General features: G+C 47.6%; 1 protein-coding gene across 1 annotated transcript in view; it reads left to right on the plus strand.

Moving 5' to 3' along the window:
• The first annotated feature begins 298 nt into the window (after positions 1 to 298).
• The window catches only part of CCDC63 (coiled-coil domain containing 63), a 58,060-nt gene continuing 30,806 nt past the window's right edge, over positions 299 to 27,552 (plus strand). The window contains exons 1-5 of the mRNA XM_045365936.2: positions 299 to 786; positions 6,503 to 6,603; positions 7,046 to 7,215; positions 12,208 to 12,397; positions 25,635 to 25,754. Coding sequence (XP_045221871.2) covers positions 6,595 to 6,603; positions 7,046 to 7,215; positions 12,208 to 12,397; positions 25,635 to 25,754 — 489 coding nt within the window. The 5' untranslated portion in view covers positions 299 to 786; positions 6,503 to 6,594. The remainder of the gene's footprint in view (positions 787 to 6,502; positions 6,604 to 7,045; positions 7,216 to 12,207; positions 12,398 to 25,634; positions 25,755 to 27,552) is intronic.

Consider the following 27,552-nt stretch of genomic DNA (forward strand, 5'->3'; position numbering starts at 1 on the left):
GTTTCTAGAGCTTAGCCCTAGAGGGGCTGACTTGTGTTTCAGGGCCGATTGTATGAAAAATGTGTATCTTTAAACTACTAAACTCCGTTAGGGCAGTGAAAAGCTCACTTGCCTGGATCACACTTGGGTTCCTGTGTTATCCTTACAGTGGGTGGGGGTCAGGTGAATGTTCTGAAGAAAATTCTCCCGCACTGATGAAGTTATTTTTCTCATAAATGATTTCTCTTCCCCCCACCAACTTTTTTTTTTTTTTTTTTTTTTTGAGTAGGGAAAATTGGGCTCCTTTGAGTTAGCTGCGTGTGAAGTCCGTACCTAGCAGGGCTGCTGTGAGCATGAGTGTAGGTGTAGGCTAAGAAGACAGTGAATGGGGTGTGAGTGGGGTGAGGCTGACCAGCGATTGCATGGCGTTGGCCGAGGGAGGGGCTGAGATTGTTGATTGACTCAAGAAGTCACTTAGCGTCATGAGTAGTGTGGTAAGGGATCTTTAGAGAGTGTGTCGCCCCTCTTCCCCTACCAAAAGCTCCCCTCCAACCAGCTGCTCTTGTCCTCTCTTCCCGAGGACCCTGTGCCCTCCCTGTGAACTTGCAGGGGAGAACGTCCATGTCTGTGCGGGTCACAAAGGCGCCCGTTCCAGGGGTCCCAGAACGCCCGGGCGTGGGGCTGGGGGTGTGGCGCAGCGAGGCAGCGCAGCAAGCAGTCCTCCCGGCACCGTGGGACTCGCAGTTGCAGCAGCGTCGGACAAGCGGCCCAAGCCGCCACCGACAAGGAGTCCGGGCCCCGCCACTGGTAAGTTTTGCCGCCAGTCCGGCAGCGCCTGCTGCGCCACAGCTCCTCCTGCCAGGGAAAAGCAAAGAGCGGTGGCGGTCCCCAGCCCATTCAGATCTCGCTGCCCTAAGCCCGGAAGATATCAAGGTCTCCCGCAATCATGCATAAATAAATTGTAGCGCGTAAAATAACTCCAGGGCCGCGCGAGGTGGGTCACGCCTGTAATTCTAGCACTTTGGGAGGCTGAGGTGAGAGGATCGTTTGAGCCCAGGGGTTCAAGACCAGCCTGGGCAAATTCGTCTTTACAAAATATTTAAAAACTTAGCCAGGGGTGGTGGCACCACCTGTAGTCCCAGCTGCTTGGGAGGTTGTGAGGGGAGGATTGCTTGAGCCTGGGAGGTTGAGGCTGCAGTGAGCCGAGATTGAACCACTGCACACTAGCTTGGATGACAGAGAGAGACTCTGTCTCAACAAAAGGAAAAAAAAAAAAGTTCAACAAATTATTTTCCTCCCATAATAATCCTTTTTTTAAAAAACAAAACAAAACAAAACGAAAACCAAAACCCGTGTATGTGTTTCTGTGCTCCTGTTTGGCTAGTGCCCTAAGCACATGTTTAATTCCATTACCAGGTTGTTCAGCCTTGGCTCAATATGATCCCTATAGCTGCCTGTCCCAGGGTCCCTAGGGAATCCATCATGGGGCAGGCTTGTCTTTTAAAGGCAGGTTGTTAAAATTCAGAAGCAGAGGAGGTGCAGGCCTAATTAAATATTAGATAAATGAAGATGATCTCTGCCTGGAGGAAACGTCATTCATTCAAATTCTGTTTGCCAAGAGCTTCCCATGTGCCCAGGACCATGGATGCTGTGGTGAATAGACTGAGGCCCAAGGAGCAGGAGACCCTTGCCTGACGTCCCCTGACCTGGGCCACTGGACTTCTCTGCACTTTTCCTTGCCCACGCTGTTCCCCAGAAGTGGGCAGGTTTTAGATTCCTACCAGGAACTGCAAATTCAAATTCCTGCTGGCTCTGGGCAGTTACAGAAAATGTAGAATTAGGGGGAAGGGAGGTTAGCCAATAGGGAGGAGTGGGGCCTGTGGCCAGGAGAGTGAGTGCGTGACCCACATTTATGTTTTGAAACACTGTGGGACAGAACTGGAGGCAGGTTGAATTGGCCCCATGGACTGTGAGTTTGAGACCCTTGAATGAGAGGGTGGTAAGCCAGGGGTCAGGACATCCAGGAGATGCTCTGCAGGCCAAGCTATGAGGATGGGGTTTGGGGTGGGGGAGATCTGTTCCCCCAGGGAACATAGGAGCCCATCCCAGAGGGCACTGACTGAAAGGGAAAGGCCTGGGTTAACATCCGGAACCTGAAGAGAAGCCAGCACCCTAGGGGAGAGTGACGGCGTATGTGCGTATGAATCAGCACGAAGGCAGGAGGTGACAGAGACTTTGGTTCCTGGAGGATGGTGCATAACCCAGCCAGTGATCTCAGGGGCCAGACAGACTGGTACTTGCAAATCCTAATTCACAAATCAGCTACATTCACCCAGCATCTGTCATGAACTAGGCACATGAACTAGGCACTATGCTAACCACTTTACTGACATTATTTTATGCTGAGATATGGGTGTGGGTATCCCCATTCTACAGATGAGGAAACTGAGGCTCAGAGAGGTCAAATCACACTATCAGTGAAAGTCAGGAATACCCAATTCAAGCTGTTAAGATGGTGCATTACAAATCCACTTAGGACTCAAAGGGCCCTGGAACATAGAACAGCTCCTGGACAATATGAAATTGGAGCTGCCCCAAATTCCAGGGTTGAAAGAGGCCTCAGAGAGAGTATCCTTTGCCCAAACCTTGTTAGTCAGGTAAATCCTCCTACAGCTACTACCCCCACCTGGAGGTGGGGATCATTCCAGAAATGATCAAGATACAGAACCATTGTCTTATACCACTTCCCTGCCTGTGGGAATTTCCCAACATTAGACAATTCACTTGGCCCCCAAACCTTCAAAAACATCAGGGAAAATGTGGAGGTTCCTACATTACCAGCCACTATTTTCCTATCACCCATTAATCTGAGAATCATTTTCAACGTATGCATCATGTGAGTTAGGAATGCTTTAGGCTTCAATGAACAAAATACTTGGTGACTGCCTTAAACAACAATGACTCTTGTTATTTCACCTAACACGATGTCTAGAGGTAGGCAGTTCCAGGGATGGGGCAGTAGCCAACAGTATCAATTGGGACCTACATTTTTTCCCATCTTTCCTCTTTGCTGTTTTTAGTGTGATGGTGATATTTCTCCTCATGGTCATGGGATGGTTGCCACTGCACCATCATGCATGTCTTCACAATAATTTCTAAAAGCAGAAGGAGAGGGGAACACAGACAAGCTCTCACTAATTTTTTTTTTTTTTTTTTTGAGACGGAGTCTTACTCTGTTGCCCAGGCTAGAGTGCAGTGGTCCAATCTTGGCTCACTGCAATCTCCATCTCCTGGGCTCAAGCGATTTTCCTGCCTCAGCCTCTTGAGTAGCTGGGATTACAGGTGCCTGCTACCATGCCCAGCTAATTTTTGTATTTTTAGTAGAGAAGGGGTTTCACCATGTTGGCCAGGCTGGTCTCAATCTCCTGACCCCAAGTGATCTGCCTGCCTTGGCCTCTCTAAGTGCTGGAATTACAGGCGTGAGCCATCGCGCCTGGCCCAAATTCTCACTTGTTGTCACAAAGGAATGGAATAGACTTCTCCTTATGTCTCATTGGCCACATCTGGGTCACATGTCCATCCTTAGACCAATCATTGACAAAGGAAAATGGGGTTACCATGATTAGCAGGAACCAATCATCAGTCATCCTCTGGGACTGGGCACATTGAGGGGGTAGAAAATCAGATTTGTGTTAGGAAGAAAGAAGTTAGGGTATTCTCTGAGGCTTGCTAGCTGCTGTAAAAAATACATCCCCACATTTCATTGGTTTAACATAACAGAAGTTAATGTTGCATTTGTGTAACAGCCCAATGAGGATGTTCATGGTTGGCAGGTGACTTCCTCTACAAGTTGGTCTGGGGACGTGTCTTGTGGCTCTGCCTCCTATAAATGTCAGATGGGGCAAGAAAGGATGGAAAGGTCACACCCACTTCTTAAAAGTAATGGTCTGGAAGTGACAGACTTCCCCTCTACTCACATCCCATTGGTGAGAATTCCTCAGAGAGCCCTGCCTGGATTCAAGAGGAGCAGGGAAGCAAAGCCCTGGATGGGCAGCTAACTCAAACAACAATGCCACATGAAGTGACTGTTGGGGAGGCAATGAACTGATCTCTTTCAGGCTGATCTTATCTCATCCTTGCTTTTAAGAGGCATCCAGGCTGGGTGTGGTGGCTCACGCCTGTAATCCCAGCACCTTGGGAGGCTGAGGTGGGTGGATCACCTGAGGTCAGAAGTTCAAGACCAGCCTGATCAAAATGGTGAAACCCCGTCTCTACTAAAAATACAAAATTAGTTGGACATGGTGGTGCATGCCTGTAATCCCAGCCACTTGGGAGGCTGAGGCAGGAGAATCACTTGAACCTGGGAGGCTAAGGTTGCAGTGAGCCAAGATCGTGCCATTGCACTCCAGTCTAGGCAACATGAGCAAAATTCCATAAAAAAAAAAAAAAAAGGCAGCATCCAGTCTTTTCCAGATCTCTTTGCTAGTCACTTTCCACTAGACACTGCCTATACTTGAGCACAAATCATTTTCTGAACACTCCTTTCAGTCACTTCCTTCTCACCCTTTGCCTGGGCAGTTATCTCTGCCCAGAATACCCCCTCCCACCCTCCAACTTTTCTTCTCTGCCTGGTGAATTCCTATTCATTCTTCAAAACCCAAGTTGAAAGTCATCTTTGTGGAGCCTTTTTTACTGTTTTGTCCTAGGCAGGATTTATGGCACTTCGCAGGCTGACTTACCACTGAATTCCACACAATGTGTAGCATACAGTGGGGGCTCAGTTTATGTGCTAAATAGATGTAAGTATTTCAGGTATGAGAACTCATTTGGTTGCAAGCAATAGAAAATGCATCTCAGGTTGCTTTAATGGAATATACTGATTTCTGTAATTGGACATTACCCAGAGGTATGTTCAGGCCTGGCTAAATGCAGGTGCTTGGATGATGTCCTCAAGCCTCAAGATTCAGTCTGTCTTCATTTTGTCTTCTCTCTTCCATTTTAGCTTGGTTCTCAGTCTCTGCCAGATGGCTGTCAACCCCTCCTGATCTTATCCACCGAGGTTCAAGTGCAGCAGGAAACAAAGTCTCTCTCTTCATGAGTGTTCCAGCTTAAATTCCACCATTCACTCTGGTTGGACTAGCTAGCTTCATGTGCCCATCCACCCCTGAAGAAATCCCAGGCTAGAGGGCTGAGATCATGCAGACTGACCAGGATCTGGCGCTCTGACTCGCCCATCCAGAGTCAGATGCCCCAATCCTGAAGATGGTGGGGTATGGTCAGCCCCTAGGAGTGCAGGAAGGGTGTGGCTTCCCATGGGAACGTCAGGGTATTGTTACCAAGAGATAGAGGAACACCCCTCTCACCCTTATCAACATTCACCACCCTGCACCTTCACCCTCTGAAACAATCCACATCCTGCCATATCATCCCAGTCACTGGGTACTGAGCACTTACGATGTCCCAAGCACAGTGCTGAGTGCTGAGTGTCTTACACACTCAAATGACATGGCTTCTAGAATTTCTCCCATTTTCCAGGTGAGGAAAATGAGACCTAGAGAACTGAAGTGACTTGCCCAAGGTTAATAAGTGGCTTTGGAGGAATTTGAAATGAGATCCGATGACTGGCACAACCAATGCTTTAAACCATTGCATGGCAGGACCCTCAATGGTGGCAAAACTGGAATTTCTGCTTTTGGAACCCAGCTCCTGCAGTCTGGAATTGGCTGTGCAGCGGGTCTCACAACCTCAAAGGATGCGTGGGATTAATGCTGTCCCTTGCTCTGAATAACTATGGGCCAGATGAAGTTCAAGTGGTGACATGATAAGAATACTGACTCCTGTTCTAAGATGGGAGGGTGGGGATTCTCCAACAGCTGTAGCTGAAGTTGGGCACATTTCTGTTTAACTCCATGAGGGGACACACTGCCCTGATGCCTTATTTTTTGAGATGGAGTCTTGCTCTGTCACCCAGGCTGGAGTGCAGTGGTGCGATCTTGGCTCACTGCAATCTTTGCCTCCAGGGTTCAAGCAATTCTGTCTCAGCCTCTTGAGTAACTGGGATTACAGGTGTGCATCACCACGCCCTGCTAATTTTTTTGTATTTTTTGTAGAGACGGGGTTTCACCTTGTTGACCAGTCTGGTCTCAAACTCCTGACCTCAAGTGACCCACCCACCTCAGCCTCCCAAAGTGCTGGGTTACAGGCATAAACCACTGTGCCCGGCCCCCTGATGCCATTTTGCCTCCTCTTTGGGTACACAGGGAGCAGGAGGGTAACTGACACACCGCAACCATCTGCCCAGCTCCTAATAATAACTGGTGAGAGAAACAAGTTCCAGGCAAACATTGCTTTAAAACCAATAAGTGCCTTTTATCACACCCGGGCAGCCATCTGGGTATCCTCCTCATGTGCCAAGGTGTGGGTGGAGGAAGGGATGGCAGGGGGAGGGAGGAGGTGCCGTTCTGACCTGCACCCCCCAGCAGGGGTGGCTTACAAGTTCTCTTCCTTTCGCCACCATGAACAGGGCATTGCAGAGAGAGAGAGAGAGGCAGGCTCACTGGCTTTGAGCTCCCTGGATACAGTGTCTGAGCGGAGGCAAAGTGCGGTTCCTTCAAGATGTCTGTGGTAGGTGATGCCAGCTCCTGGCCACAGAACACCTACTACGGGGTCAGGCACTGTGCTGTCCACTTTACACATGTTAGTTCATCTCATCCTGACAACAGATCTGTGCTCGCCCATTTTGTAGGTGGGAGGCTAGAGGCTCAGAGACATCCAGTAATTTACCCAAGTTCCCACTAGATGGCGCAGCGAGAGCTTGAACCCAGAACCCCAAAGAATACCCTCCCGCGACCAGAGTATGCAGTTACAAGTCAGTCATCTCTCCACCCTAGCAAGCCAGGGTGGGTTTTCCATGTAATAGACAAGCAGCTGACATCACCCAAGGGAAGGTATTCCACCTCCAGCCCTGGCCCAGCCACCCCCACTGCCCTTCACCCTTAAGCCCATCTGTGGGCTTCTGTAGCCACCTGACCCACTACGGCCTCCCACTCCCCTCCATCTCCCCCAGTTGAAGAAGCACAGAAGAAAAGACTCCGACACTCCCCAGGAACTTTCGGAGAAGGCCAAAGAGCAGCAGGCAGAGGCAGAGCTCCGGAAGCTAAGGCAGCAGTTCAGGAAGATGGTGGAAAGCCGGAAGTCTTTTAACTTCCGAAACCAGCAGAAGATCGCGAGTCAGTAGTAAGTGATGGTTGGAGTTTCACACTGAGTGACCTTGGAGGAAAGTTGGGGTTGGGTTTCGTGGTGCTTGTCTTCTGCCTTGTGACCCCTGGGGCAGGGAGCCACCTCTGAGCCCCATTGGAGGACTCATGGTCTTTTATCTGCAGAGCCTAGTTTCAAGAGAAACCCACTTGAGATGGCTTCAGTGGAGAGGGGGGATTTATTATCAGAATGCAGGGTGTTTTGGGGACCCCCGGGGCCTGGGCACCCAGATCTCAGGGAAGGACCTAATTGAGGAAGGAGTTCTGGTTTCTGTTTTTCTCCACACATGACTTTTGTTCTCTCTCTTTCTGAATTTCAGCCCCAGCTGGTGAGAAGTGGCTGCTCCAACTCTTAAGTTTACCAGCTGCACAGAGAAAGGGTCTTGAATCAATTCGAACCCCACATTCCCGGGAGAGGGAGATTCTGATAGGCTCAGCTTGGGTCAGGGGTCTCCTCCTAGTCTAATCAGCTGTGGCTTGAGGGGGCAAGGGACACAAAAATGTCTGGGGCTGTCACTCCCTTGGTCCAACAGGGAAGTGGAGGAGTTCCCAGAGAAGGTGGAAACCCCAGTGACGTTTCCTAATTGTGTGTCCTTATGAGAACTGAAAGATAGAATGTTTGAAATTGGGTTGCATCAGAAATTACAGAGTGTATTGTTTCTTTTCTTTTCTTTTTTTTTTGGAGATGGAGTGTCACTGTTGTTGCCCAACCTGGAATTGGCGATGGCATGATCTTGGCTCACTGCAACCTCCGCCTCCCGGGTTCAAGTGATTCTCCTGCCTCAGCTTCCTAAGTAGCTGGGATTACAGGTGCCCACCATCGTGCCCTGCTAATTTTTGTATTTTTAGTAGAGGCAGGATTTCACCATGTTGGCCAGGCTGGTCTCAAACTCCTGTCCTCAGATGATCCACCCACCTCGGCCTCCTAAAGTGCTGGGATTACAGGCGTGAACCACCACGCCCGGCTCAGTGTATCATTTCTTCAGGCAACAGAAAGGTGTTCCCTAGGGTTGAATACACAAACATTAAACAGGCTTTCTTAGATTCCCTCCAAGGGAATGTAACTCCTTAGCTGCATCCATATTGTTTATAAAGGCAGAAACTGTCCATTGTTAGAAAGGAAATCTTACTGTTAGATGTGAAGTTCACAGGATGGGGAAAAGGAATTTTTATTTTTTATTTATTTTTTTAAGACAGGGTCTGGCTTTGTCACCCAGGCTGGAGTGCAGTGGTGCCATCTCGGCTCACTGCAACCTGTGTCCCAGACTCAAGCGATTCTCCAACCTCAGCCTCCTGAGTAGCTGGGATCACAGGCGTGTGCCAGCACGCCTGGCTAATTTTTTGTATCAATGGAGTTTCACCAAGTTGCCCAGGCTGGTTTCAAACTCCTGAGCTCAAGCAATCTGCCCGCCTATGCCTCCCAAAGTGCTGGGATTACAGGCGTGAGCCACCATGCCTGGCCTGAAAAGGGATTCTTTAGATTTTCCATGGATTCAACTTACTCAGCGCCAGGACTAGCCCATAAAGGACCTCCATGTGAATTTTTTAAAAAGCACACTTTCTCAAGACACTTTACTGCCATCTGTTGGAAAAATTGTCATTATGTAGAGATTTTGTTAGAACAAGAAAGTGTCTCCCAGAAAAGTGTAATAAATCTACAAAACAGTGGGATGTTTTCAAACTGGTGGTGCTTCTGAGGGCTGTACAGGCCACAACCTGCACATCTGTGGCTGGCTGACCTGATTCTCAAGCCTACCTCTGGTGTGCATCAGGAAATGCCTCCTTTTGATGTGTCTCTGACAATTTTTTTTGAATTTAACCCTTCTTCACCCCAGCCCCACCCCACACACAGGCTTCTGGATCTACTAAGTCAATCCATTTGATCTGGTTTCACTTTGATGGAACTGAAGGGGAGGAGGGTGGAATAATGGAGAGTTTAGGTTCTTATTATTTTATTTATTTATTTTTTGAGATGGAGTTTCCTCTTGTTGGCCAGGCTGGAGTGCAATGGCGCGATCTTGGCTCACTGCAACCTGTGCCTCCTGGGTTCATGCAATTCTCCTGCCTCAGCCTCCCAAGTAGCTGGGATTACAGGCATGTGTGACCACACCCAGCTAATTTTGTATTTTTAGTAGAGATGGCGTTTCACCATGTTGGTCAGGCTAGTCTCGAACTCCTGACCTCAGGTGATCCACCCGCCTCGGCCTCCAAAGTGCTGGGATTACAGGCATGAGTCACCGCACCCGGCCAAGTTTAGGTTCTTTCAAGTGAAATACCCATACAGTATTTAAGGAGGCACTTTTCCCCAGTGCTGACCCTGGCTTACAACATCCAGAGAGTAACTTAAGGTTTTGGGGCACTTCACTCCCTTTATACCAGTTCCAGCCCTACCTGCAAGACAGACAAACTTTCCTTTTGCTTTTACCAACCCTCTCTGAAAACCTCTTTTTTTTTTTTTCTTTTTTTCTTTTTTTTGAGATGGAGTCTTGCTCTGTTGCTCGAGCTGTAGTGCAGTGGTGCAAATTCGGCTCACTGCAACCTCTGCCTTCCAGGTTCGAGCGATTCTCCTGCTTCAGCCTCCTGAATAGGTGGGGCTACAGGCGCCCACCACCACGCCTGGCTAAGTTTTGTATTTTTAGTAGAGAAAGGGTTTCGACACGTTGGCTAGGCTGGTCTTGAACTCCTGACCTCAGGTGATCTGCCTACCTTGGCCTCCCAAAGTACTGGGATTACAGGCATGAGCCACGGCGCCCTGAAAACCTAACTCTTGTAGAGTGTTATACTCTCTTTTTTCTCTCCACCTTAACAAAGACACTCACCCCCTCTTCCCTCCCAATCCCCGCCTCCTTCCAGGAGGGGCTTAAGCAGGGGAGATGAGTCCCCAGGACTGTTGAGAAGACAGGTGGTCATTGGCCAAATGTGGCTATTTACATTTGTAATTAATTAAAATAAATAAAATAAAATAAAATTTAGTTCTGCTGAAATAGCCGTATTTCAAGTGCTCAATGATCACTTGTGCCTAAGTGGATACTATGGGCCCCTCAGAGAACATTTTCATCACTGCAGAACTTCCTATTAGAATGGGATCTACAAACTACGGCCAAATCTGGATGGCTGCCGGTTTTTGTCAATTAAAGCTCTATTGGCACACAGCCATGCCTGTTGGTTCACTTTTTGGCCCGTTACAGAAAAAGGTTTGCCACCTCCTGTCCTAGGACATTCTCTCTTTTTTTTTTTTTTTTTTTTTGAGACAGTGTCTCACTCTGTGTCTCCCAGGCTGGAATGCAGTGGCACAATCTCAGCTCACTGCAACCTCTGCCTCCTGGGCTCAAGCAATCCTCCGACCTCAGCTACTTTTAACATATTTGTAGAGATAGGGCCTCACTATGTTGTCCAGGCTGGTCGCAAACTCCTGAGTTCAAGCAATCCTCCTGCCTCAGCCTCCCAAAGTGCTGACATTACAGGAGTGAGCCACTGCTCCAGGCCTGTAGAACATTCTTTTTTGTTTGTTTTTGTATTATCGAGATGGAATTTTTATTTTTTATTTATTTTTTTGAGACAGGGTCTGGCTCTGTCGCCCAGGCTGGAGTGCAGTGGTGCGATCTTGGCTCACTGCAACTTCCGCCTCCCAGGTTCAAGCAATTCTCTGCCTCGGCTTCCTCAGTAGCTGGGATTACAGGTGCCTGCCACCACCCCCGGCTAATTTTTTGTATTTTTAATAGAGATGGGGTTTCGCCATCTTAGCCAGACTGGTCTTGAACTCCTGACTTCGTGATCCACCGACCTTGGCCTTCCAAGGTGCTAGGATTACAGGCATGAGCCACTGCGCTGGGCCTGTAGAACATTCTTTGCTATTCTATAGCAGTGTGTCCAAAACTGTTGAAGCATCTGGACACTTGATCTTGTAATGAAGCAGATTCTGATCCAATTGGTCCCAGGTTGAGCACCTGAGATTCTGCATTTCTCCAGGCTTCGAAAGGACATTCAAGCTACTGATCCACAAACCACACTGGGCAGTGGGTGTCAGTCTCCAGACTGCCAGAAACTCAGCCTCTGTGCCATTTCCCCTTGTTTCATTGTTGTGCAGTCTTTCAAGCTCCCTTTGCTCTTTTCCAAATCCCAGTTTTCCCACATCCCAGTAGACAGTGAAAGGAGGAGACTCGGATCAGCTCATTTCATCATTAGCACCCCAAGGAGAGAAACTGCTGGAGCTTAGAGGCTACTATGCATCCCTGTGTTGATGCAAACTTGAAAAATCCTGCCTGGCCAGGTGCGGTGGGTCGTGCCTGGAATCTCAGCACTTTGGGAGGCCGAGGCAGGTGGATCACATGAGGCTAATAGTTCAAGACCAGCCTGGCCAACATAGCGAAACCCTGTATCTGCTAAAGATACAAAAATTAACCGGGCATGGTGGTGCACAGCTATAGTCCCAGCTGCTCGGGAGGCTGAGGCAGGAGAATCGCTTGAACCTGGAAGGCGGAGGTTGCAGTGAACTGAGATCCTGCCACTGCACTCCAGCCTGAGCAACAGAGTGAGACTCTGTCTCTAAATAAACAAAGAAAGAAATAATCCTGCCTGATGGTTTGCTCCTCATTACTGGAGCTAATTGGCGGTGAAGTCTGGAAAGATGGGCTGCAGAATCAGACAGGTGCCAGGGAGTTGCTGGCAAAAGAAAACCTGGGGGCTTCCTCCATGTCTGGGTAATGGCTTTTGACAGGCACGGCTGCAAATCGTTCCCTAGGAAAAATACCCACTTCAGAGAAGGCAAGGCAGCAGGAAATCATGGTGAACCGGGTCTCAGGTGATGAGGCTTCCAGACCTGGATCTGAGACCCTGGACACGTCCCTTTTGCCTGCTTGCTTAGGTGGGAAGTTCCTCTCTCCCAGTCTCCTTGCAGGACTGATGTGCCTGGAGTGCTCCATCAAGGTAAACTCAGGGGTTCGGGGTTAATCATGGGCTGCTTTTCCAACAGCAAGGAGATCCAGAGCCTGAAGGCAGAGCAGGATGAGATCACCCTGCTGTTGAGTCTCATGAAATCCTCGAGGAACATGAATCAGAGTGAGAAGAACTACATGGAGCTGTGTCTCCTGCTGCAAACCAAGGAGGACTACGAGGCCTTGATTAAATCCCTGAAAGTGCTGTTGGCTGAACTGGATGAGAAGGTGTGGTCTTTCTCTTAAAGGGTTTACCAGAACACAGAGCAAAGGGGAGGAGTTGGGGTGCATATCCATGATGGCTTAGGCCAGACCTCACACCCCAGTATCGCAGTATCTCCTCTGGACAGCCTGCTAAATGTGACTGCTGCTATCGTCTCGCTACCCTTGAGACCTCTGGGCTCCAGTATCCAGGCTCAGCCATACCAATCCATCCCTCTGCCGTGCTCCCCAGCGCCACCCGCTGCACCTAGGATAAACCCCCACAGCTGCACCCTATCGATTAGAAGAGGCTTGGTTATGCTGCAGGAATAAATGCCACCCTCTCACGCATGCTCAGTGGTTTAAAACGTAAAGTTTAAGGATTCTTACTTGTTGATGCTACGTAACTGTTGTGGGTTGGCTAAGAGCCCTTATATCTTCTCACACTGGGACTAGGCTGAAGGAATAGCCACCATCTTGAACATTGCCAGGTGTTATGGGAAAGAAAGAGTTCTAGAGGGTTTCATGCTGGCAATTGAATGTTTCAGTATGGAAGTGAAATATGTCACTACTTCTTTTTTTTTTTTTTTTAAACAGAGTCTTGCTCTGTTGCCCAGGTTGGAATGCAGTGGTGCAATCTTGGCTCACTGCAACCTCTGCTTCCCGGGTTCAAGCGATTCTCATGCCTCAGCCACCTGAGTAGCTGGTATTACAGGCGTGTACCACCATGCTGGCTAATTTTTGTATTTTTAGTAGAGACAGGGTTTCACCATGTTGGCCAGGCTGGTCTCAAACTCCTGACATCAAATTATCTGCCTGCCTCGGCCTCCCAAAGTGCCGGGATTACAGGCGTGAGCCACTGTACCTGGCTGAAACACGTCACTTCTGCTCATGACCCAGGGGCTCAAAATAGTCATGTTTTCTAATTATGGTAACCAAAAAAAAAAAAAAAGAGAGAAAGAAAATAAAAAGCAAGAGAAAATAGTCATGTATGTGACCCTACCCGTCCACAAAGGGGTCTGGGAAGTGCCACCCTCTCATTATCTGGAAGGCAAAGAGCTGGAGGTATTTGCAGGACAGCATTAATGCTCATGCTCCTTACCATGGCTTGAAAGGCCCTGCGTGATCCAGCCCCTGCCTACCCCTTGGCCCACCTCAGGGCCTTTGCCTGTGCTCCCCCACTCCCACCCCTTCCTCTACTCCCACTTGTCTTTCAGGTCTCAACTTAAATGTGACTTTCTCAGGGAGGCCTTTTCTGTACCCCCTCTCCAGTTTATACCTCTCTGTGTCAGTCAGGTTCTGGCGGGAACATAGAGCACCCCCAGCAGGGTATTTTGAGAACAGTTTAACTCAGGAACCATTTACAAGGATGTGGGCATGAGTAGGGACGTTGAAACACTAGGATTAGCAACAGCGGGGAAGGGGGCAGTGGTCTGGAACTTGGAGAGCCTGGGACAAGCCAGGGGAAATGGCTCCTCTTTCTTCCAACCCTCTGATCCTCAGTGCAAGGGAGCCCCTCAGGGATGCAGCCAGGTCAGCCCATTAGGGCACAGAGCAGTGGGTCTGGGGGGCAAGCAGGGGATCCCATGGACTCCACAGTATCCTCTTCATAGCTCTTCTCGCCATTGTCATGAGGCCTTAATCTGGTGTTGTTTAATGGCTCCCTAAGCAGCCTGACAGCTCCACAAGGGCGAGGACCATGTCTGCTTTGTTGCCTACCGTGTCACCCCTGCCCCCAACCCTGTGCCTGTCCCAGTGTCCCGCACACAGTAGATCCTCAGTAAACATTTACTATTTCTATTATAGCATTAATTAATTGCTATAAAGAAGTGGCTGAGACAGGTAATTTATTTATTTTTAAATATTTATTTATTTATTTATTTATTTATTTATTTATTTATTTATTTTGAGACAGAGTTTTACTCCTGTGGCCCAGGCTGGAGTGCAGCGGCGCGATCTTGGTTCATGGCAGCCTCTGCCTCCCAGGCTCAAGCAATTCTCCCACCTCAGCCTCCTGAGTAGCTGGGATTACAGGCATGCACCCCCACACCCAGCTAATTTTGTATTTTTAATACAGACGGGGTTTCACCATGTTGCCCAGGCTGATCTCAAACTACTGACCTCAGGTGATCCACCCACCTCGACCTCCCAAAGTGCTGGGATGCCAGGCGTGAGCCACTGCATGCAGCCAACACAGGAAATTTATAAAGAAAAGAGGTTTGGGGCCGGGCGTGGTGGCTCACGCCTATAATCCCAGCACTTTGGGAGGCCGAGGTGGGCAGATTACCTGAGGTTGGGAGTTTGAGACCAGCCTGACCAACATGGAGAAATCCCGTCTCTACTAAAAATATAAAGAAAAGAGGTTTAATTGGCTCACAGTTCTGCAGGCTATACAGGAAGCATCGCAGCTTCTGCTTCTGGGTAGGCCTCAGGAAACTTATAACTCATGCCAGAAGGCAAAGGGGGAGCAGGCAAGTGGCATGGCAGCAGCAGGAGGAAGAGAGAGACGGGGAGGTGCCACACTCTTAAACAATCAGATCTCATGAGATTTCACTATGACAAGACAATACCAAGGGGGATGGTGCCAAACCATTCATTAGAAACTGCCCCCCACCATCCCATTGTCTCCCCCAGGCGCCTCCTCCAACACTGAGGATTACGATTCAGCATGAGATTGGGGAGGGACACCGAGCCAAACCAGACCACTACTGAATGAATCTGGAAATCTCTTCACATCTTTTGTCTGCTTCAGACCCTTCAGAAAGTTCCTGTTGTTCTTTCCATAAAGGCCCTACTCCCCAGTGGGGCTGCATCAGCTCTGCCTGCCTCTCTCACCTCCCCGCTGCCCCCACCTGCTCTGTGTTCTACCCACAGAGGCCCTCTTCGTGTCCTTTGAGCCCATGGTGCTGTCCCTCACTTCCAGGCCCTTGCATGTGCTGTTCCCTTTGCCTGGAGTGCCTTTCCCTGTCCTCTTTGCTTGGAGACCTCCTATTTATCACTTAGGTCTCAGCTCAAATGCTATTTCTTTTTTTTTTTTTTGAAACAGAGTCTCACTCTGTCACCGAGGCAGGAGTGCAGTGGTGTGATCTTGGCTCACTGCAACCTCCACCTCCTGGGTTCAAGCGATTCTCCTGTCTCAGCCTCCAGGGTAGTTGGGACTATAGGTGCCTGGCTAATTTTTTTTTTTTTTTTTTTGTACTTTTAGTAGAGATGGGGTTTCACTGTGTTGGCCAGGCTGGTCTTGAACTCCTGACCTCAAGTAATCTGCCCTCCTCCGCCTCCCAAGTGTTGGCATTACAGGTGTGAGCCACTGTGCCCGGCCTCAAATGCTATTTCTGTGGGACGTCATCCCTTCATCTTTCCCCACTAGATGCTCCTCCTACTGTGTGTGCCTGAAGTACCTTGTGTCTCCCATCCCCTAGGGCTTGGCGCCCCCTTCGTGGCTTGTTTCCAGTCCTAGAATGTAAGTTCTTGGAGGGCAGAGACCCTCTGTCCTGATTATTGTCATCACCCACCCCTGCTGTCTGACACCAGAGCAGGTGTTTAATAAACACTGGTGAATGAATAAATGACTGAAAGATGACCAAGGAGGCAATAAAGGGAATAAAGAGAAAAATTGAAGAAGAGCTGGTGCCATGGGTCTTCAGAAGCATTAGGAAAAGGCAACACAGTGTGGGGTCCTCAGAAGTTTCTGGGGCTCACTGCCCAGTGCAAACCGTCTTTGCCCAATTTCATTCCAGGGTGGAAGTTCCCAGAATCCCTTCCTCCTATGCCCACCCTCGATGGGCAAAGCCTCGTCCTCACAGGAGGTCACTGGAGGTGGGGACTCCCCAGGCCCTACCTGGCCTTCCTCGCAAAATAGTTAATAAGCTGATGGGAAGACAGCATCTTGCTTAGGGAATATAATTCTCCACCAGCCACAGCCTTGGAGAATGTCTTCCCTTGGGCAGAGGCTGAATGACTCCCAGCATCACAAAAGCAGCATCTGACATAAAGGGTCCAAAGGAAATCCAACTCTGAATGTAATCATGAGAGCCACCAGGAAATGCTGATGCCACAGCTTCCCTTGATGGGGAGCTGGAGCTGGAGGACTGCAGGCCCAACTCTAGTGGGGGCCTGCCTGCCTTCAGAGTAGGTGATGGTGCAGTCTGGAGATGCCACCGTTGCAGATATGAAAACAAATTGGTTGTTTTGTTTCTTTTCTTTTTTTTTTTTTTTTGAGACCGTCTCACTCTGTCACCCAGGCTGAAGTACTGGGGTGTGATTTTGGCTCTCTGCAACCTCCACCTCTCGGGTTCAAGCAATCCTCCCGCCTCAGCCTCCCGAGTAGCTGAGATTACAGGCACCCGCCACCATGCCTGGTTAATTTTTGTATTTTTAGTAGAGATGGGGTTTCATCATGTTGGCCAGGCTGGTCTCAAATCCCTGACCTCAGGTGATCCACCTGCCTTGGCCTCCCAAAGTGTTGGAATTACAGGCATGAGCCACCATGCCCAACTGTTTTGTTTTATTTCATTGGTGAGTTAGTGAGGGTTTGCACTGGGGGCGCTGCCTGTGCACGGAACAGAAGGAACACCAAAGCAGAGCAGGGGGCCTGACCCCACTGTGTGTGTCAGAGCAGGTGAAGCCCTTTAGTCTTGCTTTGAGTGACGCGCGCGCGTGTGTGCGCGCGCATGCGTGTATGTTCCAGCTGAAGTCCAAACCATGGCCAGTATCCATCGTAAACAGCATTCATGTGCCTCACCAGTTTGTGTGAGACCCAGCAGTTCCCTTGACACCTGATCTCCTGAGCTGCCACTTGCATGATGTACCAGCAAGGAAAGGTTGGGCTGCAAGTGACAGAATTCTCAAGTGGAAGTAATTGAGAGGGTAGAGGTTTGCTGTTATCACATAACAAAATATCTGACTGGAAACAGGCTATCCCAGGGAATTTTTTTTTTTTTTTTTTTTTTTTTTTTTGAGACAGTCTTGCTCTGTTGCCCAGGTTGGAGTGCAGTGGCGCGATCTTGACCCATTGCAACCTCTGCCTCTCGTGTTCAAGCAGTTCTCCTGCCTCAGCCTCCCTAGTAGTTGGGATTACAGACACGTACCATCATGCCTGGCTAATTTTTGTATTTTTAGTAGAGATGGGGTTTCACTGTGTTAGCCACGCTGGTATTGAACTCCTGACCTCAAGTGATCTGCCCACCTCAGCCTCCCAAAGTGCAGGGATTACAGGCGTGAGCCACTATGTCCGGCTTCCAGGGATGGTTTAGCATCTCTGCAATGATGGTTTGTCTTTTTCTCTCTGATCCTCTTTACTGGTTTGCTCCTCATGGTCACAAGGTGGCTGACAAAGCATAGCTGGCATCAGCTTCTGCCATAGCCACATTCATCCTCACAGAACCACACTCAAAGACATGATGAGATGGGAGAGAGTATTTCACAAAATCCGTCTGGCAGATTTTCCCTCATCAGCCATGGCTGGCATATATGCCCATTTCAATGTCAGTCACTGACAAAGGTAAGTAGAATTTCCAGAACTGGCTTTGAGTAGACCAGGGGTAGCAAATTACAGGCCGAGGGTCAAATCCAGCCTATCTGTTTATAGTCTTCCAGCAAAGAATGGTTTTGACATTTTAAATGATTGTATGAGTACCTGGTTATAACCTCTTAGTCCTTGGAGCTTAAAATATTTACCATCTGGCCCTTTAAGAAAAGTTTTCTGAGTCCTACACAGTTGCGCCTGTGGTCCCAGTTACTGGGAAGGCTGAAGCAGGACGATCTTTGAGCCCAGGAGTTTGAGACCAGCCTGGGCAACATAGCAAGACCCTGTCTTAAAAAAAAAAAAAAGAGAGTGGGAGCCGTGACTCATGCCCATAATCCCAGCACTTTGGGAGGCTGAGGTGGGAGGATCACCTGAGGTCAGGAGTTCCGAACAGACCAGCCTGGCCAACGTGGTAAAAACCCTGTGTCTGCTAAAAACACAAAAATTAGCTGGGCATATGGTGGTGCATACCTGTGATCCCAGCTACCTGGGAGGCTGAGGCAGGAGAATCACTTGAACCCAGGAGGCAGAGGTTTCAGTGAGCCAAGATCACACCACTTCACTCCAGCCTGGGTAATAGAGTGAGACTCCATCTCAAAAAAAAAAAAAAAAAAGGAAAATAAAATGTTTTCCACTTGGCTTAGGCCGGTGATGCTATATCCCCTGGAGCTGGGGTGGAGACCACCTTCCTTGGTAGATGACTGGTAATAAGGAAATGTTTTGTCTCATATGGCAGGAAGTGCAAAGGTAAGGCAAGCTTCAGGGTTGGTTGGTTTAGCAGCTCAATTTTGCTGTCAGCTGTGTTGGGTGTTATCCTTTGGCTGGGGCAAGATGGGAGCAGCAATTCCAGGCACCACACCCAGACTGACACTACCTTCAGGAGATGTACCCTCTCCTCCAATAACTCTGTTTTAGGAATGAGAAGACTTCTTTTAGAAGCTTCCTTAGCAGACATCCCTTCCCAATGCAGAGGCCCCAGCTGGTTTAGTCCCGCTCACTCTGGAATCAATACATCACAGGCAGAGGGGTAGAATTCTCACGGTGGCCTTGGATATGGGAGGAACGGATGTGGGGAGCCACCGTCCACTGGTCTACCACAGTCCTGGGTGTCACCTCTGCCAGCTGTCTGGCTCTGGGTCACTCTTCTGTCTTCCACTGGGCACTTCTTGCTGCCTAAAATCCATCTTTCATCAGGGCACTGTGGTTCCATGACTCTAAATGTGGATGTAGACCAAGGATCTCAAACTGGTAGATCTCAGGATAGATTAAGTCTGGTTACATGAAGGCTTTGGCCCATTTATTGTTTAAGATTTAATTAATTGACAACATGTTAATAATTGACAGATGTTCAGCATATACCAAAAAAAAAAAAAAAAAAGAAAGAAAGAAAGAAAAAAGAAGAGCCAAAGAAAAAAGAAAAAAAAAACAGAGAGATTTCATAAAGAAATAAGATTTCCGGCTTCTCTTTTTAGAAACCAAAAGATCTGGTGATATCAGGCCTGAATTTTCATAGAACAACTGTTAACTAAATAGCGTTGTGGGTGACACTGACAACTGTTCCCCTATTGTCTACTTTTTCTTCTCTAACAGATTTCTGACCTTGTTCAAGCTGGTCTTGTGCCCAGCTAAAATGCTCCTCCCATCTTCCCTTGCAGCTAAGGGTAGACAATGAGTTTTAAGAGGAAGTCTGTTGGTGTTTCTGGGAAAATCTTGCTTTCCAGAAAGATGACCTACCTCTTCATCTGTATTGCATTTTCTACTTTCCTCCCTGGAATATGACTGTGAAGGTCAGTGCAATGGCAGCCATCTTTTAACAATAAGGGAACAGTCAGGTGAATTACAGAGATCTTGTCTTTACTTACTTGAGCTATGGAACTTAGCTCAGCAACTTTTTTTCTTTTTTTTTTTTGTGAGAGAGTCTCCCTCTGTCACCCAGGCTGGAGTACAGTGGTGCATCCTTAGCTTACTGCAGCGTCCACCTCCCAGGTTCCAGAAATTCTCGTGCCTCAGCCTCCCAAGTAGCTGGGATTACAGATGTGCACCACCATGTCCAGCTAATTTTTGTATTTTTAGTAGAGATGGTGTTTCACCGTGTTGGCCAGGCTCGTCTCGAACTTCCGACCTCAGGTGATCCACCTCCCTCAGCCTCCCAAAGTACTGGGATTACAAGCAGCAGCAACTTGCTATGAGAAAAAGATAAACCGTAATTTGCTTAAGCCACTCTGTAGTTGGGCTTTCTGTAACTTACATTTTTCTTAACTGATAACAAGCTGGTGCCCCTTAACATAGGGTGCACACATTCTAGTTTGCTATCATCTCTGCCATCCTGTCATGTCTTATTAGCTGGCCCACTTTTGTATGCCATCCTCCTGACCACATTTTATAGCCCACTAGTGTAGATTTTTCTTTCAGCTTCCCATGATGATAGCTGAGACTGTGCTGTGTAGACTTTCTGAAGACTTGGGGATAACCAAAGGGAATTAAAGCTCAGGGATGCTAACATGGAATCCCAGATGCAACTGCTTGCAGAATTCACCAGCCCAGGCTCTGCACAGGGCCCCTGATTTTCCCAGCTGGAGGCTAGCAAACTTTATATTTCACAACACTGAGCACTTAAGCCTTCCTCATCCAGCACTCCTCACTTCCAGAACAAGAACTGAGCTTTAGATTATCCTCATCAAGCCACCATCTTGACACAAACAGGAACAAACCAAGTTGCTTCGAATGTCATTGTCCCCTTCATTCCCTGTTGCCTGTACCTACCAGGGTTCCAAAAAGACATCTCAGAGCTTAGGCTCAGCCCAGCCTCCAAGAAGAGAATGTGCCTCTGTTGTGCTTAGGATCTGGTACTCACCAGTCTTGAAGGGCACTCTTCTTTAGATACTAGTTCTGGAACTTCTCCAAGGCCTTCTGGGACTTAGCATTAGCCATCTGCTTCTAGATGGGGTTAAATATTGATAATGAAGATATTTGCCTGGGTGTAGGCTAAGGCTGCATCACGGGCTGGTTATGCACACTGCTAGCAGTGTTTCTGAATGCCTCATATGAGAAACTATGGAGTGAAGTTTCTGAGACAGTGGCTGGGGAGCGTTTGGGTCTGGAGAACTGGGCTGGCATTACGAGGGTATAGAGAGACACTAACATTTTTTCCTGCCAGCCATGGCAGGGTAGATTTCACTTATTTGAAGTCAGACTCAGTCATCCTAATGAGTAAAGTGGATGGTGTGTCAGGAATACTTTTGACTGCAAGTAACATAATACCCAACCAAGGAGGCTTGGACAAAAGGATATTTATCAATTATTTTTAATAAGTTTTTTTTATTTTGGCATACTTTAAAATTTACAGAATGGTTACAAAGATAATATAGTTCTCACATACCCTTCACCCCGCTCCCCCTAATGTAAACATTGTACATTACCATGGGACATTTGTCAAAACTAAGCAATGAATGTTGATATGTTACTATTAACTGAACTCCAGTTTTTATTGGAGTTTCTTTTCTTTTCTTTCTTTTTTTTTTTTTTTTGAGACAGGTCTCGCTCTGTTGCCAGGCTGGAGTGCAGTGGTGATCTTGGCTCACTGCAACCTCCGACTCCTGGGCTCAAGCGATTCTCCTGCCTCAGCCTCCAAAGTAGCAGGGATTACGGGCACATGCCACCACATCCGGCTAATTTTTGTATTTTTGGTAGAGACGGGGTTTCACCGTGTTAGCCAGGATAGTCTCAATCTCCTGATCTCATGATCCACCCGCCTCGGCCTTCCAAAGTGCTGGGATTACAGGCGTGAGCCACTGTGCCTGGCCGCTTGGAGTTTCTTTATTTAAGACGGAGTTTCGCTCTTGTCGCCCAGGCTGGAGTGCAATGGCATGATCTCAGTTCACTGCAACCTCCACCTCCCAGGTTCAAGCAGTTCTCCTGCCTCAGTTTCCTGAGTAGCTGGAATTACAGGTGCCCACCACCATATTTGGCTGATTTTTGTATTCCTAGTAGAGACGGGGTTTCACCATGTTGGCCAGGCTGGTCTCAAACTCCTGACCTCAGCTGATCCACTCGCTGCAGCCTCTCAATGTGTTGGGATTACAGGCATGAGGCACCACACCCGGCCCTTTATTGGGATTTCACTGGTGTTTTCCATTCATGTCCTTTTATTGTCCCAGGATCTAATCCAGGACACCACTTTGCATTTAGGTTATTTACATTTTACTTAGCAAAAAGTCCTCTGGATGTAGGTGGCCTCAGTGTTGTTTCATCTGCTTTAAAAGACTGTGGCAGCCATGCCTTTCCCTGCACCCCAAGAGGATGCAGCCCTCCATCCTCTGCTCCATCTGCATTGCCTCAGAGGGAGAGGTGTCCCATTGCCTTTCTATACAGCCAGACCCCTCCTGTGTTAGGCCTCCCTCAGTCGCATCCCCCATTATTAGGGAAAGACCTCGCTCCATCAATGACAGCCCTGCTCTCATCTTCACCTTCTGTTTTGTCAAGGTGTCCCTCCCTTGCCTCTTTTATCTCAAAATAACCTGAAAACTGCGCACAAATGAAACTCAAAACACAACCCATCTGCAATCCCAAATTATTGCCAGCTTCCCCCTTTCTAGAAATTTCTAGAAAGACTTGTCTACATTCCCTGCTTCCCTTTCTTGGGCAGATGTTATTTCCTCCTCCATCTGTGGTGATGGGAAGAAGTCACCTCCACTGAAACTGCTTTCTCTGGGGTCACCAAGGACCTCAACCTCTCTAAGCCCAGTGGCTTTGCCTCAGTTTCCACCCCAAGACTTTGAATCTGTGAATACCAAACTTACAAGCAGGAAAGGACCTCTCAAATACACAGCCCATTTGTGAATCCCTTTAGGACAGTGGTTCTTAAACCTATCACTCCCAAAACCCATAACACCCATTTCTCCCTTTCTCTCTCTCTCTTTCCTTTCCTTTCCTTTCCTTCCTTCCCTCCCTCCCTCCTTCTTTCCCTCCTTCCTTCCTTCCTTTTTTTTTTTTTTTAACAGAGCCTTGCTCTGTCACCAGAGCAAGACAGTGCAGTGCTGTGATCTTAGCTCACTGTAACTTCCATCTCCCAGGTTCAAGTGATTCTCGTGCCTCAGCCTCCCAAGTAGCTGGGATTACAGGCGCATGCCACCACACCTGGCTAATTTTTGTAATTTTTAGAAGAGATAGGGTTTCAGGCTGGCTGTGGTGGCTCACACCTGTAATCCCAGCACTTTGAGAGGCTGAGGTGGGTGGATCACTTGAGGTCAGGAGTTCAAGACCAGCCTGACCAATATGGTGAAACTCTGTCTCTACTAAAAATACAAAAATTAGCCAGGTGTGGTGGCACATGCCTGTAATCCCAGCTACTTGGGAGGCTGAGGCAGGGAAATTGCATGAACCCAGGAGACGGAGGTTGTAGTGAGCCAAAATTGTGACAAAGCAAAGACTCCATCTCAAAAAAAAAAAAAAAAAAAAAAAAAGAGAGAGCTAGGGTTTCACCATGTTGGCCTCAAGTGATCCACTCATCTCAGTCTCCCAAAGTGCTGGGGTTATAGGCATGAGCCACCATGCCCGGCCTCTAACACCCATTTCTTTTCCTTTCTTTCTTCCTCCCTTTCTTCTTCCGCTGAGTTGTTAATTACACATGGTGAGATGCACACGTCTTAAGGATACAGCTCAATGAACTGATACTTAAGTATATACTCAGGTAATCATCACCAAGATCAAGAGGTAGATTATTGCAGCATCCAGAAGACTTCCTTGGTCTCTTTCACAAACCACCCTCAAGGAACCTCATCCTGATCTCCGGCATCATAACTTTGTTTTGTCTGCATATAGAATTGCATGTAAATCACCTCTTCCAGGATATGCACTTTATAACTGGCTTTTTTCATTCAACATTATGTCTGCCAACACCCTTTTCAACAGCAAATAATTATCCCTTTACAATCCGAAATGAAATCCATAAATGATAGAATATTTTCCCTTTACTTATGCTTTAAAATCATTATTTGTACTAAAATGATGTTTATTTTAATATGTGAATGTCCTCATCTGACTTACCTAGAACAGGGTCAGCAAACTGTTTCTGCAGGGAACTAGATAGTGAATATTTTGGCCTTGTGGGCCACATGGTCTCTGTTACAAGTCCTTAGCTCTGCCTTTGTAGCTCGAGGGCAGCCATAGACAATACATAAATGAAGGGGCATGGCTGGGTTTCAATAAAACTTTATTGACAAAAACAGGTAGTGGGCCAGATTTGGCCACGGGCTGGAGTTTGCAGACCCCTGGCCTAAAAACTGCACTGATAGGCAGAATCGCCAAACATTATACACACTACAGACAGATGCAGGCCGACTGTATCCACGACTTGAAGAACATGATTCAGGCTGTGCTGGTGATGTGATTTTCAGAATGGTGACCAACTCTTAGTAGAGTTACAAACAAATCAAAGAATAATCTTCTCTTAATTGATACAGTGACTACAGTCTCGGATAATTCAGTGTCTATTAGAATTGAATGGAAAATTCTGTGTGTGTACATAGAAACGATAGTTGTTTTTTTGTTGTTGTTGTTGTTGTTGTTGTTTTTTAAGATAGGGTCTTGCTCCGTTCAGGCTGGAGTGCAGTGACACAATCATGGCTCACTGCAGCTTTGACCTCCCAGGCTCAAGTGATCCTCCTGTCTCAGCCTCTCAAGTAGCTGAGACTGTAGGTGCTTGCCACCATGCCTGACTATTTTTAGATTTTTTTGTAGAGATGGGGGTCTCACTTTGTTGTCCAGGCTGGTCTCAAATTCCTGGGCTCAAGTGATACTCCCACCTTGGCCTCCCAAAATGCTGGCCAAATTTTCTGTACCTAGAATCAAACTATCTTTTTTGACCAGATGTGGAAAAGGAGCCAGGCATAGTGGCTCATGCCTGTAACCCCAGCACTTTGGGATGTTGAGGCAAGTGGATCACTTGAGGCCAGGAGTTCAAAACCAGGCTGGCCAACATGGCAAAACCCCGTCTGTACTAAAAATACAGAAAAAATTAGACAGGCATGGTGGTGCATGCCTTTAGTCCCAGTTACTCGAGAGACTGAGGTAGGAGAATCGCTTGAACCTGGAAGGCGGAGGTTGTGGTGAGCCGAGATTGTGCCACTGCACTCCAGCCTGGGCGACAGAGTGAGGCCCTGTCTCAAAAAAAGAAAAGAAAGTCTCAAAAGAAAATAAAAATATAAGGAGGTCTCTCATCTACGTAATGTCCAGAGGGGCACTGGGAAGTCACAAGGATGGAGGATAAGTCTTGGATGCCTGGTGCTATCTCACATGCTGCAGGGTATGTGACCTCTCGTGACCCACCCATTACATGCCACTAGTGCCTTCATCATTGCAAGAGCCAAAAAATCACTTCTTCAAGGTTACAGAAAGTCCCTCGGAGGAGGACGACGTCATTTCTGCTGGAAACCATGGCTTTGGGTAGGCAGAATGTATGTCAATGTATGTAAATGTCACAGGTGAGTGATATTTACATGCACAGGTGACAGCAGATCCCCAGATTGCTTCATTGTAGCCCAGACTGGCTAAGATTCAGTCTAATTGAGGAGGCATCCAAGAGATAAGTAAAAATTCCATTTATAGGAGAAGAAAGAACATTGCAGTTTTTGTCTGAGCACACTTCAGTTAGTGAACTGTAGAACTGGTACCCACACAGATGCTAACACAGCTGGAATTTCTCTCTCTCTTTCTCTCTCTCTCTTTTTTTTTTTTCAGATTGTTGAGATGGAAAAAAAAATCGCAAACCAAAAACAGATTTTCACAAAAATACAGGAGGCCAATAACCCCCGGAAACTGCAGAAACAGATTCACATTTTGGAAACCCGTTTGAATCTCGTATGTAAGGTGTTCTCTGCAGCTCTGCAAACAGCTCTGCCCGACTTTGCTCAGAGCAAAGAATGATGTCTGCCCAGTCATTAGCAGAACATACCCATTTCCCTGGTTGACTCAGGAGCAGGTGAACTAATGGACACACAGGCCAGGAAGCCTTTAGGATTTACCGTCCACCTTAGCAAATGCGGTTATCCCCTCAAACCCTTACCTGAATCCCCCAACCTACCTGGGATGCCTACTCTTAGTTCTCTGCCCCAAACTTCCTGTTTGTTTTCAAGAAGCAGCTCAAATATTACCCATTACCAAAGCAGCATTAGTTAGACCTTCCTCCTCCGTGACAAGCTGCTCATGCCTCTGTCATAGCCAGTGCCTTTTTGTTGTTGGTGTTGTCTCTAAGAATTAGTCGGCATAGATATGCATAACTTGATAATGGGAAAGGTGACACTGATCACCCTCAACCTATAGTGACTTTTGTATTAGGCAGGGTTCCCTAAATTGCAATCTGGCTTAAGCAAAAAGGGGAACGTGTTTGTCATAGAATTGAAAGATCCAGAAGAGGAAGTGGGGCCTTCAGGCATAGCTGGATCTAGGTGCTCCATACATGTCTTTAAGACATATTCTCTGTCCATCTCTCCTCTGAGTGGATTTCGTTTTTGGGTAGCCCCCAGTGTGAACAAATGCTAGTAGAAATGAAACATCTTTTTCCTAAGAGTTTAATCACATATTCTGGGGAGAGTTCCCACTGGGCCAATTTGGGTCATTTGCCCATTTCTGAACCAATCACGGAGGTCAGAAGAATGAAATACATGGGCCTGAGTCACATGGCTACCCTGGGGCCCCTCTCTCCCAGATCCACCCACTGCCACCCCAAGTCAGGGAAGGGCAGCCCTATCCAAAATATGTGGATTAGAGGAGAGGTGGTTCACCTGGAAAAGCAAAAAAAGTGGAGAAGGAATGACGGACAGGGACAAACAACACATTCCAGTCTGGTTTGTGAAACTGTAGCTCCCACGTGAGCTACTAGAGAGAGAAAGTGAATGGATTTGGAAGAAAGCCTGTCATTCCCTCACTAAACAAAGCTCCTAGCTTCCCCTGGACTTTGACCCCCAGGCTTTGACCAGGCATGGTGGGAGCTAACTGGATCTGATCTCTGTATACCTCCCCAAGTTGCTGCTGAAGGACAGGGCAGTGTTTTTTTAATATCCATGCCCAGTGATTTGCAGCTGTGCCTCAGGATTCCCAGGATATGTGTTAAAAATACAGATTCTTGGATCCCCTCCGGATTCACCAAATCAGAACCTCCAGGGCGTAGGTTCAGGCATCTGTACCGTTATTAGCAAACCCAGAAAGACTGAAGATCCCATTGGTTAAGAATCATAGATGTAATGCCTGGCATGGTGTTTAATGCCTCAGCAAATGTCTATTGATTGAATGAGTTACTAAATGCATGCATGATTTAATGATGACTTGTCTATAGGTACAATTTTTTTTTTTTTTTTTTTTTTTCTGAGACAGAGTCTCACTCTGTCACTCAGGCTGGAGTGCAGTGGCATGATCAGGGCTCACTGCAGCCTCAGAGGTCTGCTTTTTTGTTCTAAGTCTATTCAGATGTTCTATTCTTCTCAAATCAATTTCAGTAGTTTGTGTCTTTCTAGGAATTTGTCTATTTCATCTAAATTATCCTAATCTGTTGGTATATAGTTGTTCCTAGTATATCCCTTGTAGTTTTTCCATAAGATCTGTAGTAATGCTCCTTTTTATATTTCTGAGAGGTCTGTTTTTTGCATCTCAAAGTAGTCCC

The sequence above is a fragment of the Macaca fascicularis genome, chromosome 11, assembly GCF_037993035.2.
Source record: "Macaca fascicularis isolate 582-1 chromosome 11, T2T-MFA8v1.1".
Classification (NCBI taxonomy): Eukaryota; Metazoa; Chordata; class Mammalia; order Primates; family Cercopithecidae; genus Macaca; species Macaca fascicularis.